This window comes from Haliotis rufescens, unplaced genomic scaffold, assembly GCF_023055435.1.
Source record: "Haliotis rufescens isolate VD_foot unplaced genomic scaffold, xgHalRufe1.0.p SCAF_40, whole genome shotgun sequence".
Classification (NCBI taxonomy): Eukaryota; Metazoa; Mollusca; class Gastropoda; order Lepetellida; family Haliotidae; genus Haliotis; species Haliotis rufescens.
In genome coordinates, this window is record NW_025964113.1 from 1,103,537 (window position 1) to 1,117,448 (window position 13,912).

The following is a 13,912-nucleotide window of genomic DNA, read 5'->3' on the forward strand; positions in this document are numbered from 1 at the left end:
GGTAGTGTGTGTGTGTGTGTGCGTTCGTGCGTGCGTGTGTGTGTGGTTTTACGCCGATAGTATTATCACGGTATGGACCAAGAAATGGGCTTCACATATTGTACCCATGTAAGGATCGAACCCGGGTCTTCGGCTTGCCAAACCAACGCTTTACCCCACCGCCCCATGAAGCTTACGTAGCGTTCAAGAAAAGTGCAGCGATGTGCATGCTAGTTTGTTTTGGGGGTAGGAGGGTGGAGACGGGTTTTTGTACTAATACGGACTAATGTCCAATTTAAAGTGCTAGTCCGCTAAGATACCGTGCTGCAGGTTAACATGAAAACCCCAAGAGAGAGAGAGAGAGAGAGAGATCACCCCACCCCACCCCACCCACCCACCCACCCCACCCACACACACTATAACATACTACATTTGGTTTTCCAAATGGGGGGGGGGGGGGGGGGGGTATCCCCTTAAGACCCCCACCCACCCCTAATGGACCCCGCTTATGTACTATGTACCCCACTCATACACTATCACTCACTCTATATCTATCCGTGTACAATTGGAATCAAACCCATGCTTCAATCAGGATAAAACCAACACTCGGGCACGTGCCGCAGCAAACAAATGCGTGCATGCAAAAAGCGTGACCCGTATGCAAATGAGCTAGTCAGGATTTCAGCCGTGGACTCGGGTGGCAGTCATAAGTTGTGTGCGATGGCCTTCTCAGGGAAAATAATATATCAAACCTGCGCTTTCTTGGTGAGACATTTACAATTTTCGATATTGTTTTATTTGTAATTACTTATTGAAAGGTTGCATTATACGTATTGACAGGATCGAATCGAAACAAGCATGTAGTGAATGATACTTTTCTCGCTAGATTTAAACTGCGGTCAAGTATATCTATTTCTTTTATTACTGAAACGTATAAAGTATTTGTTATATGTATGACATTTGTGGCTGTATAGATTGCTCCGTGCATCAGCTGTATATACACGTCACCACTCTATTTATTTCATGCATGCGACGGGGCACTCGTAAAGATAGAGAAGTGTGCGCTTTGGAATGTATCTGTAATATTGTTGAGTTCTACACAACCCACAATTATGTAAACCCTCCCTCGATCGCAAACTGCAGGCAAGATTTGAATCGTGGAGTGGTGAATTTTGAGGTTATTGGGATGATTACTTAATCGTTTGATACCCATATTCTGAATTTTCTTAAACAGCGTGGAAGCAGACGACAATAATATACACGTAATGTCTATGGTATTTTTTAAATCTGCAAAGAAAATCGTAATTTGAAAGTCCATAATACCTTATTAACCAAGCCATTTTAATGTTAACCGACATGACGAGAGTCTGTAAATAATCGAGTCTGCACCAGACAATCCAGTGATTGACATCACGAGCATCGATCTACGCAATTGGGATACGATGACATGCATCAACCAAGTCAGCAAGTCTGACCACCCAGTCGACTTTTGCGAAAAGCATGGGTAGCCGAAGACCAATTCTAATCCGGATCTTCACGGGACTGTATTTTTGGTACTTCAATCGGAGAATAACGTCATGGAAATTGTATTTTTTTTAAATCTTTATATCTCTGAAACTAATAGGTACACTTTTTACCATATTCTGAAGACTCCCTTTCTTATTTTGAATTCTGATGGGAAATGGTCATACTTGGTTGTACGTATTAAAACAGTTTCCCGTTTGAAGTAAACGCATTCATGACGATGGACTGTATTGTAAACGGTATGTCAAAGTAACCGGTGTACTTAAATGTGTTATAAGGTTTTCATACCCCCGCTTGTAGAAATCATTGTTCTCCTGCATAGGTAGCACATGACATGCATTCGCAGATCCTATTGCCGCCATTGCCTACTGTGCACCCTCTAATATCCAGTGACATAGAATGAAGGTAGTGTGCAATGGTTTCTCGGTTTATGGCTATAGAACACACAAAACAAGTTGACTTGCACTCGGTGGGAAGGCTGCGGGTTGCAGTGCCCACCAGCCGTGACAGATTTAATAGTCATATGAAAAGAGAATCGTCTGTTCTTAACCTCTTTTGAGTAGTATATTTGTAAAATTCTTGTCGGTAGATGGGATATAAATAAGACATTTCTGGGTTTATTTCCTTCAAGAAGTAAATATAATATTTGACATGTTTCAAGTGAAGTCGGTCTCGTCCGTCTTGAACAATTTTGTAATTGTCTGTTTGCAATCGGCGCGATATAAAACAATTGTGCATTTCAGTTTATATTTTCCGCATTACTTATGGTCGGTCTGGCCCAGAGTTTTCATACATGGTCGATGTAAAAATCGCTAAAACCCAAGACTCTGGATAAACGACTTGAATCAAATTTGTTGGGACTGCCGATATTCCTAGGTCAAGCCCCCTTTCACTGTTATGGTCATTTGGACACTATAGGCGTTGGCGCTCGGCACGCTCGGCAACAACCTGGCTTCAGTGACCCTCAACATCCTGGGCGACAATGACTACGCCCCCGAGTTCCCCTCCTCAATCAACAACGTCATCATTCCTGAAGGGGTGTACTCCTTTCAGAAACCCTTTCTTGTGACCAAGGTAGGTTTCAGTAATTGGATTCCAATGGTTTATATATGCATTACATAATATTCTTTACCTGAACTTATGACACTTTAACAATAGTTAGTTTTCATAATACTCCCAACATGTAGGTGGCCCGTTATGAGCTAATTAAATAAATCATAAGCGAGGGACGTGGGAGGTATGCAGGGAGGTGAGGGACGTGGAAGGTAGGCAATGAGGCGAGGAACGTGGAAGGTATGTAGGGAGGTATGCAGGGAGGCGAGGGACGTGGAAGGTATGCAAGGAGGCGAGGAACGTGGAAGGTATGCAGAGTGACGCGGAAGGTATGCAGAGTGACGTGGAAGGTATGCAGGGAGGCGAGGAACGTGGAAGGTATGCAGGGAGGCGAGGGACGCGGAAGGTATGCAGAGGGACGTGGAAGGTATGCAGGGAGGCGAGGAACGTGGAAGGTATGCAGGGAGGCGAGGGACGTGGAAGGTATGTAGGGAGGTATGCAGGGAGGCATGCAGGGAGGCGAGGGACGTGGAAGGTATGCAGAGGGACGTGGAAGGTATGCAGGGAGGCGAGTGACGTGGAAGGTATGCAGGGAGGCGAGTGACGTGGAAGGGAGGCGAGGGACGTGGAAGGTATGCAGGGAGGCGAGGAACATGGAAGGTATGCAGGGAGGCGAGGAACGTGGAAGGTATTCAGGGAGGCGAGGAACGTGGAAGGTATGTAGGGAGGTATGCAGGGAGGCGAGGGACGTGGAAGGTATGCAGGGAGGCGAGGGACGTGGGAGGTATGCAGGGAGGCGAGGGACGTGGGAGGTATGCAGGGAGGCGAGGGACGTGGGAGGTATGCAGGGAGGCGAGGAACGTGGAAGGTAAGTAGGGAGGCGAGGAAGGGAGGCGAGGAACGTGGGAGGTATGCAGGGAGGCGAGGAACGTGGAAGGTATGCAGGGAGTATGTAGGGAGGCGAGGGACGTGGAAGGTATATGCAGGGATGCGAGGGACGTGGAAGGTATGCTGCAGGGAGGCGAGGGACGTGGAAGGTATGCAGGGAGGTATGCAGGGAGTTGAGGGACGTGGAAGGTATGCAATGAGGCGAGGAACGTGGAAGGTATGCAGGGAGGCGAGGGACGTGGAAGGTATGCAGGGAGGCGAGGGACGTGGAAGGTATGCAGGGAGGCGAGGGACGTGGAAGGTATGTAGGGAGGTATGCAGGGAGGCGAGGGACGTGGAAGGTATGCAAGGAGGCGAGGAATGTGGAAGGTATGCAGGGAGGCGAGGAATGTGGAAGGTATGCAGGGAGGCAAGGAACGTGGAAGGTATGCAGGGAGGCGAGGAACGTGGAAGGTATGCAGGGGGCGAGGGACGTGGAAGGTATGCAGAGGGACGTGGAAGGTATGCAGGGAGGCGAGGGACGCGGAAGGTATGCAGAGGGACGTGGAAGGTATGCAGGGAGGCGAGGAACGTGGAAGGTATGCAAGGAGGCGAGGAATGTGGAAGGTATGCAAGGAGGCGAGGAATGTGGAAGGTATGCAGGGAGGCGAGGAACGTGGAAGGTATGCAGGGAGGCGAGGAACGTGGAAGGTATGCAGGGGGCGAGGGACGTGGAAGGTATGCAGAGGGACGTGGAAGGTATGCAGGGAGGCGAGTGACGTGGAAGGTATGCAAGGAGGCGAGGAACGTGGAAGGTATGCAGGGAGGTGAGGAACGTGGAAGGTATGTAGGGAGGTATGCAGGGAGGCGAGGGACGTGGAAGGTATGCAGGGAGGCGAGGAACGTGAGAGGTATGCAGGGAGGCGAGGAACGTGGGAGGTATGCAGGGAGGCGAGGAACGTGGGAGGTATGCAGGGAGGCGAGGGACGTGGAAGGTAAGTAGGGAGGCGAGGAACGTGGAAGGTAAGTAGGGAGGCGAGGAACGTGGATGGTATGCAGGGAGGCGAGGAACGTGGATGGTATGCAGGGAGGGAGGCGTGGAAGGTATGTTGCAGGGAGGCGAGGGACGTGGAAGGTATGCTGCAGGGAGGCGAGGGACGTGGAAGGTATGCAGGGAGGCGAGGAACGTGGAAGGTATGCAGTGAGGCGAGGAACGAGGGAGGTATGCAGGGAGGCGAGGAACGTGGAAGGTATGCAGGGAGGCGAGTGACGTGGAAGGTATGCAGGGAGGCGAGGAACGTGGGAGGTATGCAGGGAGGCGAGGGACGTGGAAGGTATGCAGGGAGGCGAGGAACGTGGAAGGTATGCAGGGAGGCGAGGAACGAGGGAGGTATGCAGGGAGGCGAGGAACGTGGAAGGTATGCAGGGAGGCGAGGAACGAGGGAGGTATGCAGGGAGGCGAGGAACGAGGGAGGTATGCAGGGAGGTGTGGAAGGTGGAAGGTATGCAGGGAGGCGAGGGACGGGGGAGGTTTGCAGGCAGGTGCTAATTCTTTTGGTGTGGGCTAATGAATAACTCAATTGATAATATTAACACATGACAAAGGGAGTGACCTGACAACCTCACAATAACCAACTCCAAACTCAACTCAAAAAAATGTTCTTTTAAGATATTCCAAGAGACGTTTGGCATGATAACTTTGGAAACTGTTGTTTTGTGGTTGTCAGGTCTGTTTTGTTGACAGCTCGAAGCTCTGGACCGTGACACCAAACTCAGTGGGAACGTGAGCTATGCTGTCGCGGGGGTGTCCAAGCGTGGATGGGGCAAATTCCATCTGAGAGAACTTGATAAACTCGTGCTGATTTCCCCCGTGAAGGCCGGGGACAACTTTGTAATCGTGGTAGAAGCAACGGATCACGGCAAACCGCCCAGAAGGTAGAGGCCAATATGTACACCTTAAATCATACAATGGATTTTTTAGTTCAAATAATGTAACAGGTTAAGAATGCATATTTGAAAGAACGAAGAAAAATTATTTTTTCTTGATTTTCAAACTCCGCCTTGACTGCAGAATACCAAGGCTGCAGAAGTCCACCCACAGCTGTACTGATTGACCAGTAACTGTTGTCTTCTTCAGGGATCATTGCGCAGTGGTGGTCACCGTGAAGAGCGATTCGGAGGGTCCCTCGATTCCCAGTGATCGGTATACCGTTCGTTTGTCTGAAGGAATCCAGACTGGCAACCACGTGCTTACTATACCGGTATGTGTTTCTGTTGACTGGACAGGTTTTATCTAGTCAACTTTTGACGTGTGTGTCCAGGTGGTGAATGTTTGCCTGGATATGTTAGAACAGTACAGTATTTGATAAAACTGACGCCTGAATGATGAAATTTACATGTTGGTATTATACTTTTACTAAATGTCAGTATAGCTATGAAAATGATTAGTACTTGCTGGGTTAAAGAGATCATGATATTCACCTGCTGGAAATCAGCGACCATATACCGGTATATGGTCCCTGTGTAAACTGTTGTACAACTGACCCATGAAGACCCGGGTTAGAAAAAGGTCTTCAGCAACATATATGCTTGTAAAAGGCGACTATGCTTGTCGTAAGAGGCGACTAACGGGATCGGATGGCCAGGCACGCTGACTTGCTTGATGCATGACATCGTATCCCAATTGTGTGGATCAATAGAAGGGCAGTCACTGGATTGTCAGGTCCAGACTCGATTATTCAAGACCGCCGTCATGCAGCTGGAATATTGCTGAGTGCAGCGTTAAACAACAAACAAATGTTGTAAACTGCACCTGTATCTGTTTGCTCGAACATGGGATAGTTTACTCGGTCTGTTGACGAATGCGTGTTGAGCAAGGACTCTACGTGCACCACGTCACAATCCACCACATTCCCCTGTTCAAGGAGGGAAAACGGACATTCACTTATCATACGCCGTGATTTTCGAGAGCACGTTTAGGTTCACGTATGTATCAGTTCCACTTTTTCAACTAATCCAAACCAAACTCTGGTAAATCTGTCAACAACGGGTTTGGAAAGAAGGGTTCCGCCGAGGCTTCCACAAAGTCCGACAACTGGTAGTCTAGATCACGTACTTTGTGTACCCCTCTGACATTGTGTTTTCATAGCTTTCGGCCATGCGAGTCGTGCTAATTTACACATGTCAGAGTTACACAAAGTACGTGATCTAGACTACCAGTTTTTCATTTTTGTGGAAGCCTCGGTGGGTGAGGGGGTTTGATCGCTGACTTTATGTGCTGGCGATTAGGTGCCTCACTCGGGCAGTGTAAGTTCGAATCCCGGACGGGACTCAACCCCAAAAATACGATAATCTGTTCTTTACTCAGAAAGTGTTATCCCAAATGACATTTGTTACATCTATACGTAGATACAAAAAACAACCTTCATATTTTCTAGGCGCGTGATCCCAGCAACGGAACTCTGAACTTCGAAATAGTATCGGGCAATACCAACGATGACTTTGCCATAGACGAAGAGTAAGTTTCTATATACCCAAAGGTGCCAGGTGTTCCTGTAATGTGACTTAAAGAAGTTATATTATTTATATATGGTTAAAAAAAACCATAACTCTTCTCCGGTGTCTACCGGTGAACGTCCGGGTTAGAATTGGTCTTCAGCAACCCATGCATGTAAGAGGCGAGTGACAGGGCGCCTGGCCAGGCTCGCTGACTTGTTTGATGCATGTCACGTACCCCAAATGCGTAGATCAATGTCAGTGACTTGATTGTCTGGTCCAGATTCGATTATTTACAGACCGCCGTCATATTGGAACATTGCCGAGTGCGGCGATAAACGAACTAGTTCATGGTAACCAAAAGGTTCGAAAACATTGTAACTGGTTAAACGGTTCGAGGGAGCTAGTTTAACCGGTTCGAGGGAGCTAGTTTAACCGGTTCGAGGGAGCTAGTTTAACGACGAATTGCAGTAACTGTTCTATAACAGTGTGGATGCAGGTATTCCGGGTAGAATAGACCTAAGTGCCTCATGCTTGTAACCTGCATGCTTGTAACCTGCATGCTTGTAACCTGCATGCTTGAGAGGATCGAGTGGGCTAATACCTGTCTGATTGTGCCCCAGTGGTGTGGATCGTTGCCCTTTCTTTCAGTCACTGTTTTAATGAATATTGCTGATCCGGCGTTTAATACCCTTTACTCTATTAGGGAGGAAATTACAAAATGAGTTCGGTCTTAAACCTTCAACACTGACACTCACTTGGCACATTATCGAAGAACATAAGTGTCAAATGTCATGACATTTATATAGCGAAAGTCAACTTTCCTATTTCAGAGGCGTCTTGCGGAATGTTCACGTTCTGAATATCAACCGTACCGGAGAGTACCGTCTCAAGGTCAACGTGACTAACACAGATGGATTAGTAAGTACTAGGTTAGGCTGCACACTGTCGAAAACACCAGGTTAGGTTAAAAAGCTGATGTACTACAACGTGCCCGGCCTTTCACCTCCTTTAAAAGGATAGTCACTTGGGAGATCAGGGCCCACTTGCACAAAGCGATCTTAGCGCTAAGACTATTGTAAGCCTATGCTAAAGTATGGGAGTTACGATCATGTTATCGCTAAGATCGCTTTGTGCAAGTGGGCCCTGGTGGTCACAATTGGTCGGATCTGTAACGCTGATACGATATACCTCGGCGTGAAGATCTAAAGATCCGAGTAGAATAGGTCTTCAGCAACCCATGCTTGCAGTAAAAGGCGACTCTGCTTGTTGTAAGAGTCAACTAACGGGATCGGGTGGTCAGGCTTGCCGACGTGGTTGATGCATGTCATCGTATCCCAATTGCGGATCGATGCTCATGATGTCAATCACTCGATTGTCTGGTCCAGACTCGATTTTTTACAGACCGCCGTCATATAGCTGGAATATTGCTGAGTGCGGCGTTAAACAGCAACGAAACAAACGAACATCGGTCGATAAATTTTACGGACCTCTAGTTATATTGAAACAACATTGCTTCGTCACAATGATTTGCTTATCCCCGAGACTTTCCTGTGAACGGTGACAGTTTCTCTGTATACACAAACTCTTTGAAAATGTAGCAGGGCGTGGAGTCATCTCACAGATGACGTCCAACCTCTACAGCTGATGGAATGACAATGAACTGCGACTTGACCAGTCGGCGAATGTTGAAATGTTGTATTTGATTGCAGTCTGACGACACATTAGTGGACATCCGAGTGGTCCAACATTACCTACACGTCCACAACTGCTCGTGCAAAAAGCCCGAGGGCCCACGCAATAGGCGTCCCAAGATTCCATCCCCCCTCTACATGGTCCATATTGGAGAATGGGCCCTCATCAACACCACGATCTTCACAATACCGGTAGGAGATGATACACAATAGGCCCCGTAGGGGTTCCGGGTTATAATGTTTCTCACAACCTATGCGGGGCGGTCGGGTAGCCAAGTGGTTAAAGCGTTCGCTCGTCACGCCCAAGACCCGGGTTCGATTCCCGACATGGGTACAATGTGTGAAGCCCATTTCTGGTGCCCCCAGCCGTGATATTGCTGGAATATTGCTAACAGCGGCGTAAAACCTTACTCTAACAACCTCTGCAGGTCGTAACAGGCGACTAAATGGCGACAAAATCGTGTGGCCAGGCTCGGCATCCAGACAGGTGGGTCGTTGGTGCAGGCCGTCATGTCGCTGGAATACTGCTGAGTGCAAAAAATACATTCTTGTCGTCAATGTAAATTTGATATGATTAATTCTTCAAATCAAAACCCTGATATTCCGGGATATCGGGAACCAGAACAGATTTTTGCACTGTGTAGTATTAAATATGGCGAACACGAGGAGTGGCAATGGTTACCCTTGATTATGGATACAGCTTACCTAGCCTTGTGAATGAAGCTTTCGCACGTCACGTTGAAGGCCAGGTTCGACTCCTAGAAGAGTGCAATGTGTGAAGCACATTTATGATGCCCCCTCCGTCCCACTATGCTTGTCGAAAGAGGCGACTAACGGGATGGGTGGTCAGGCTCGCTGTCATGGTTGATGCATGTCGTAGTATTGTCTGTCAGTGGATTGTCTGGTCCAAATTCGATTATTTACAGACCGCCGTCATAAAGCTGGAATATTGCTGAGTGCGGCGTACAACAAACCAAACCAATGTATGTATACCCTATTGAAATAACCCGACCATTCCATATTTGTTTTAAATTTGATATTTGCAGGGAGTGGATCCCGATGGCGACAACTTGACCTACAGTATTGTCAGTGGTAACGCGGATAGGGATTTTGAAATTGATCCATCCAGGTAAGGGTGCAATAAAGTCGTGTGGTATTGTGTGCTGCTGTTGTTGGTGGTGGTGGTTACTTCAGGCCGCCTTGTGAGGTGCCTGGTCGGTGAGGTTCCATGAGGTACCCGTGAAGATCCGGGCTAGAATAGGTCTTAAGCATCCCATGCTTGCTGTAAAAGGCGACTAACGGGATCGGGTGGTCAGGCTCGCTGACTTGGTCGATGCATGTCATCGTATCCCATCGTATCCCAATTGAGTGGATCAATGCTCATGGCAATCCCTGGATAAATCATGACATTTCAGACCGCCGTCACATAGCTGGAGTATTGCTGAGTATTAAAGAGCAAATAAGCATGACTGATTGTTACTTCGCTTATTGTGTAGATAGATGCTCATGACAATCACTGGGTTATTTGGCCCATACTCGATTTACAGACCACCGTCATATAGCAGGAATATTGCTGAGTGTCGCATTAAACATCAAGCAAACATAAATGATCTTTATGCAGAATCTCTAGTGAAGAAACTTTAATACAAACTTATAAAAATGTTTCAACTTAAACTGGAAGTAAAGTATGAACTTGAAATATGTATTGTTTAAAATGGCACCTAAAGTTCTTGGAACGTATTTTACACAACGTTTTGCATAAAGAACTTATTCTCAAACGTGTATGTGATGACTTGAATGCCAAATGAATTGATAAAGCATTTACTTTCAGTGGTCTAGTGGTTAATGTCCGTTCCTTAGACTACAAACGGAAGCCAGGCTACGAGCTGAGCGTCAGGGCTGTGGACTCAAGAGGGGAGGTGTGTATTACTTTTGGTTTTTGCTATTTTACTTTCCTGGTTATGTTGAAGTTAAAGTTTCCTAGGCGTATCGGAGCACGGTTGGCTCTGTCGCCCAAGGGGCCGCTGTGCAGTTGATGTCTGGGTGTTTCTAGGTTTGTGAGCACCACAAGCCAGCTGGTAGGTTTCCCTGTGGTACAAGATCCTGATTACCTCCGACTTTAACCCCACATCATGCTGAAAATCCCTGATGTAACAGAAATTCTGTGGATAGATTCATAGACGTCATGATCCGGGTGAGAATTGATCTGGTTATGAGGCGATAGGGCATCAGACTTGCTGACTTGGTTGATTTGTCATCGTATCCCAATTGCCAAGGCTCATGTTGATCTCTGGATCGTCTGGTCCAGACTAGATTATTTACAGACGGCAGCCATACATCTGGAGCGTACCATTGTTGGGGGAAAAAGGTAGCCACCCGCGACAAGTAGTACGATGAACACATGCGTGTCCTGTCTCGGCTAACGTGTTCTAGTGGCATTTCAATAGCACACAATAGGACGTGCCCATGTGAGGTACCCGATGACTGGGAAAACGGCGACAGCAAATTTGCATAGAAAACAACACAATTGAGAAGTTTCCTGACAATGAAGGGAATTCATTGCTGTAAAAATGGAATACTTTTATTTACCGGTAGAGCAATAAAGAAGTGTCATGTCCATCAGATGATTGTGAAGGTTGAGACCTTAACGTCGTGATAGCTGACTCAATGGCATACTCCTTAATTAATCCCATGTGATTGTTTATGGGGTTTTAGCATACTGAAAACGTAATATTGCTAGCTGGATTTATATTGAAATAACTGGATATCCGTAGCACTAGTCTTGCATAGCTTTGACCTGTTTATTTGATTGTAATAAACATATATCAAACGACTTTAAGAGAACTCTGGTGTCGACCTCTTTATAGTCTGATGAGCAACACGTGTGCACGGGAGCGTAGTCAATTAATTGAACTTCATCATGACCTACATAACATGCGTACACCCTCTCTACCTGTAACAAACCAAATATGTTAGCCCAAAATCGGTGCACCACCTACGTCTCAAAGCCTATTTGTGAGTTGGTTTCAACTTATCCTGGATTACCAGTAATGTTAAATTTTCAGTCTGCGTCAACACGACTTCGGATTATAGTCATCAAGAACACCACCACCACCAACAACGACGACCACCCCCTCAGCGACATGATCGTGGACGCCAAGACGTGTCAGTGCGACATGTTGAATGCCGGAAGGAGTGACCACGACCGAAGAAACCTCATCGCTGTCATCTGCGTGCTGACGGCCATGGTGCTGTGGGGGATGAACTGACACAACATGTTTATTTTATGAAGACATGTAAAAGTTTCAACGTTATGTCTTGTTTGTTTTGTTTTCTCGACGTACAGACGCGCGTGGAATGGTCATCCAGTAGTTTGATCGGTCGGGTAGCCTAGTGGTTAAAGCGTTCGCTCGTCACGCCGAAGACCCGGGTTCGATTCCCGACATGGGTACAATTTGTGAAGCCCATTTCTGGTGTCCCCCGCCGTGATATTGCTGGAATATTGCTAAAAGCGGCGTAAAACCATATTCACTCACTCACTCATCCAGTAGTTATGGACTTGGCTGAGTGTAGAACGTGAATAAGTTGGGTTAATCACGGTGTGTCAGCTTAATGCTGGAGGAAATCCTGAGCCCATGCAGGTCAGACGTTTACCATTTTGGTGAAACCCACAAGAACGGGTACGGTCCTGACAAACAGGGGAGTCCGGGGGACATAATCGAGGCGACCCGTGATGATCCGCGGCAGAATAGGTCTTTAGCAGCCCATGCTTGCCGTAAAAGGCGACTAACGGGATCGGGTGGTCAGGCTCACTGACTCACTGACGCATGGCATCGTATCCCAATTGCGTGGATCGATGCTCATGATGTCAATCACTGGAATTGTCTGGTCCAGACTCGATTATTTACAGACCGCCGTCATATAGTTGGAATATTGCTGAGTGCGGCGTTAAACAGCAAACATATTCGAGGCGACCTGGGATTCGAACCCCCATCATAGGTTTCTGGCGAGCCCAAGAGACGCAACTCTGCAAAGGGAATTGCGGCGCCTTAGACTGGGCCACCTTTGCTAACTAAAAAAAATTATCAATATATACTGAACAACAAAAGTTCCTGTGATATTGAATAAGATTCAATGTTTTTTACCAAATCTGAAACAATTTCGGTTTGCAGCAGATAAAAGACTCCTGCAAGTGTTCAAATGGTTTAATTTGCCATACTGACCAGAAAATGCGTGATTTCATAAAAAAACAAACATGAACATGCCAAAATGTCAATTTACAAATCAATAGCGTGTGTGTCCACCTCTGGTTGCGATGCAAGCAACACATCTTCGTCTCGTGGAATGGACCAGGCGTCGCACAAATTCCTGTGGGATATCTGTCCATATCTGATGGAGCATGTTTCGAAGTTCCTGGTTCCGCCCCCGAACCGATCTTCTTCCATGACACAATGATTGACGTAACGTTCACCTCGACGTCGGTACTCTCGAATCCGTCCATCGCTGTGGCTGAGGTGAAAACGAAACTCGTTTGTAAATAGAACTTGTCCCCACTGCATGGCCGTCCAGCGTAGACGCTGTCTGCACCACTGTAGACGTGCTTGACGGTGGTTTCCACGTCTGGCGGGTCTCCTGGTGACAATCCCTGCACATCTGAGGCGACGACGTACGGTTTGTGAAGATATTTTCGAAGGCCAGGGATGCATCTTGCAATCACTGTCGCTGGCTGGAATCGATTTTGTAGGTGTGTTGTCTTGTCGATCATTGGTTACGCGTGGCCTGCCACTCCGAGGATGGTCTGACTGCATTCGTCTGTTGTCAACGTTGCCATAAACACCAAATGGTGTTTCTGTGGACGTTAAATTGTCTTGCAACATCACGATGACTTGATCCTGCTTCAAGCATACCAATGGCTCGCAGGCGCTCAATTTAGGACAGGCGTGGCATTTCGTAATGTTGAATTTTGTTGTTTTTCTGAGTGGTTGTCAGCACGATGCTAAACAATGCATATGGAATCCCGTTAACGCATATGTTTTTATACCCATTCTTGGGTATAGTGAAATGCATGGGGTTTGCATAAAAGTCAACTTTTGCAAGGAATGCATGATGCTTTTCTGTAGCAGTTGCGTTTTGGGGCTTGATTCCATACATATACTACAATATTGAAAACCAAACTTTACTTGTTTGAAAAATACACTAAAATATTGGTGTCGCAGGAACTTTTGTTGTTGAGTATACTTTTTTTGTTTAACGCCACACTCGGCAATATTGCAGCTATATGACGGCAGTCTGGACCAGAC

General features: G+C 47.0%; 2 protein-coding genes across 3 annotated transcripts; both read left to right on the forward strand.

Moving 5' to 3' along the window:
* The first annotated feature begins 593 nt into the window (after positions 1-593).
* LOC124138122 (protocadherin Fat 3-like) lies at positions 594-11,926 on the forward strand. Its single transcript, XM_046504662.2, has 10 exons — positions 594-744; positions 2,422-2,577; positions 5,168-5,358; positions 5,561-5,684; positions 6,861-6,940; positions 7,752-7,839; positions 8,631-8,804; positions 9,659-9,741; positions 10,444-10,531; positions 11,678-11,926. The coding sequence occupies exons 1-10, from the start codon at positions 610-612 to the stop codon at positions 11,879-11,881; spliced, it is 1,323 nt and encodes a 440-aa protein (XP_046360618.2). The 5' UTR covers positions 594-609; the 3' UTR covers positions 11,882-11,926.
* On the forward strand, positions 3,431-5,086 carry LOC125372494 (octapeptide-repeat protein T2-like). 2 transcript variants are annotated; one of them, XM_048382713.1, is made up of 2 exons: positions 3,431-4,022; positions 4,079-5,086. In XM_048382713.1, the coding sequence occupies exons 1-2, from the start codon at positions 3,720-3,722 to the stop codon at positions 4,424-4,426; spliced, it is 651 nt and encodes a 216-aa protein (XP_048238670.1). In that variant the 5' UTR covers positions 3,431-3,719; the 3' UTR covers positions 4,427-5,086. The 2 variants fall into 2 exon arrangements, with proteins under 2 accessions (XP_048238670.1, XP_048238669.1); XM_048382712.1 differs by having other exon boundaries at positions 3,431-3,813; positions 3,925-5,086.
* Positions 11,927-13,912: the final 1,986 nt, after the last annotated feature.

Bases quoted from the DNA above. Each gene is read 5' to 3' on its own strand.
- LOC124138122 (XM_046504662.2), top strand. From the start codon at position 610: ATGCGTGCATGCAAAAAGCGTGACCCGTATGCAAATGAGCTAGTCAGG. The intron at 5,359-5,560 runs GTAGAGGCCAAT...TGTCTTCTTCAG, and splicing joins CACGGCAAACCGCCCAGAAG to GGATCATTGCGCAGTGGTGG. The intron at 9,742-10,443 runs GTAAGGGTGCAA...ATTTACTTTCAG, and splicing joins TTTGAAATTGATCCATCCAG to TGGTCTAGTGGTTAATGTCC.
- LOC125372494 (XM_048382712.1), top strand. From the start codon at position 3,545: ATGCGAGGGACGTGGAAGGTATGCTGCAGGGAGGCGAGGGACGTGGAA. The intron at 3,814-3,924 runs GTATGCAGGGAG...GGGACGTGGAAG, and splicing joins GGAGGCGAGGAATGTGGAAG to GTATGCAGAGGGACGTGGAA.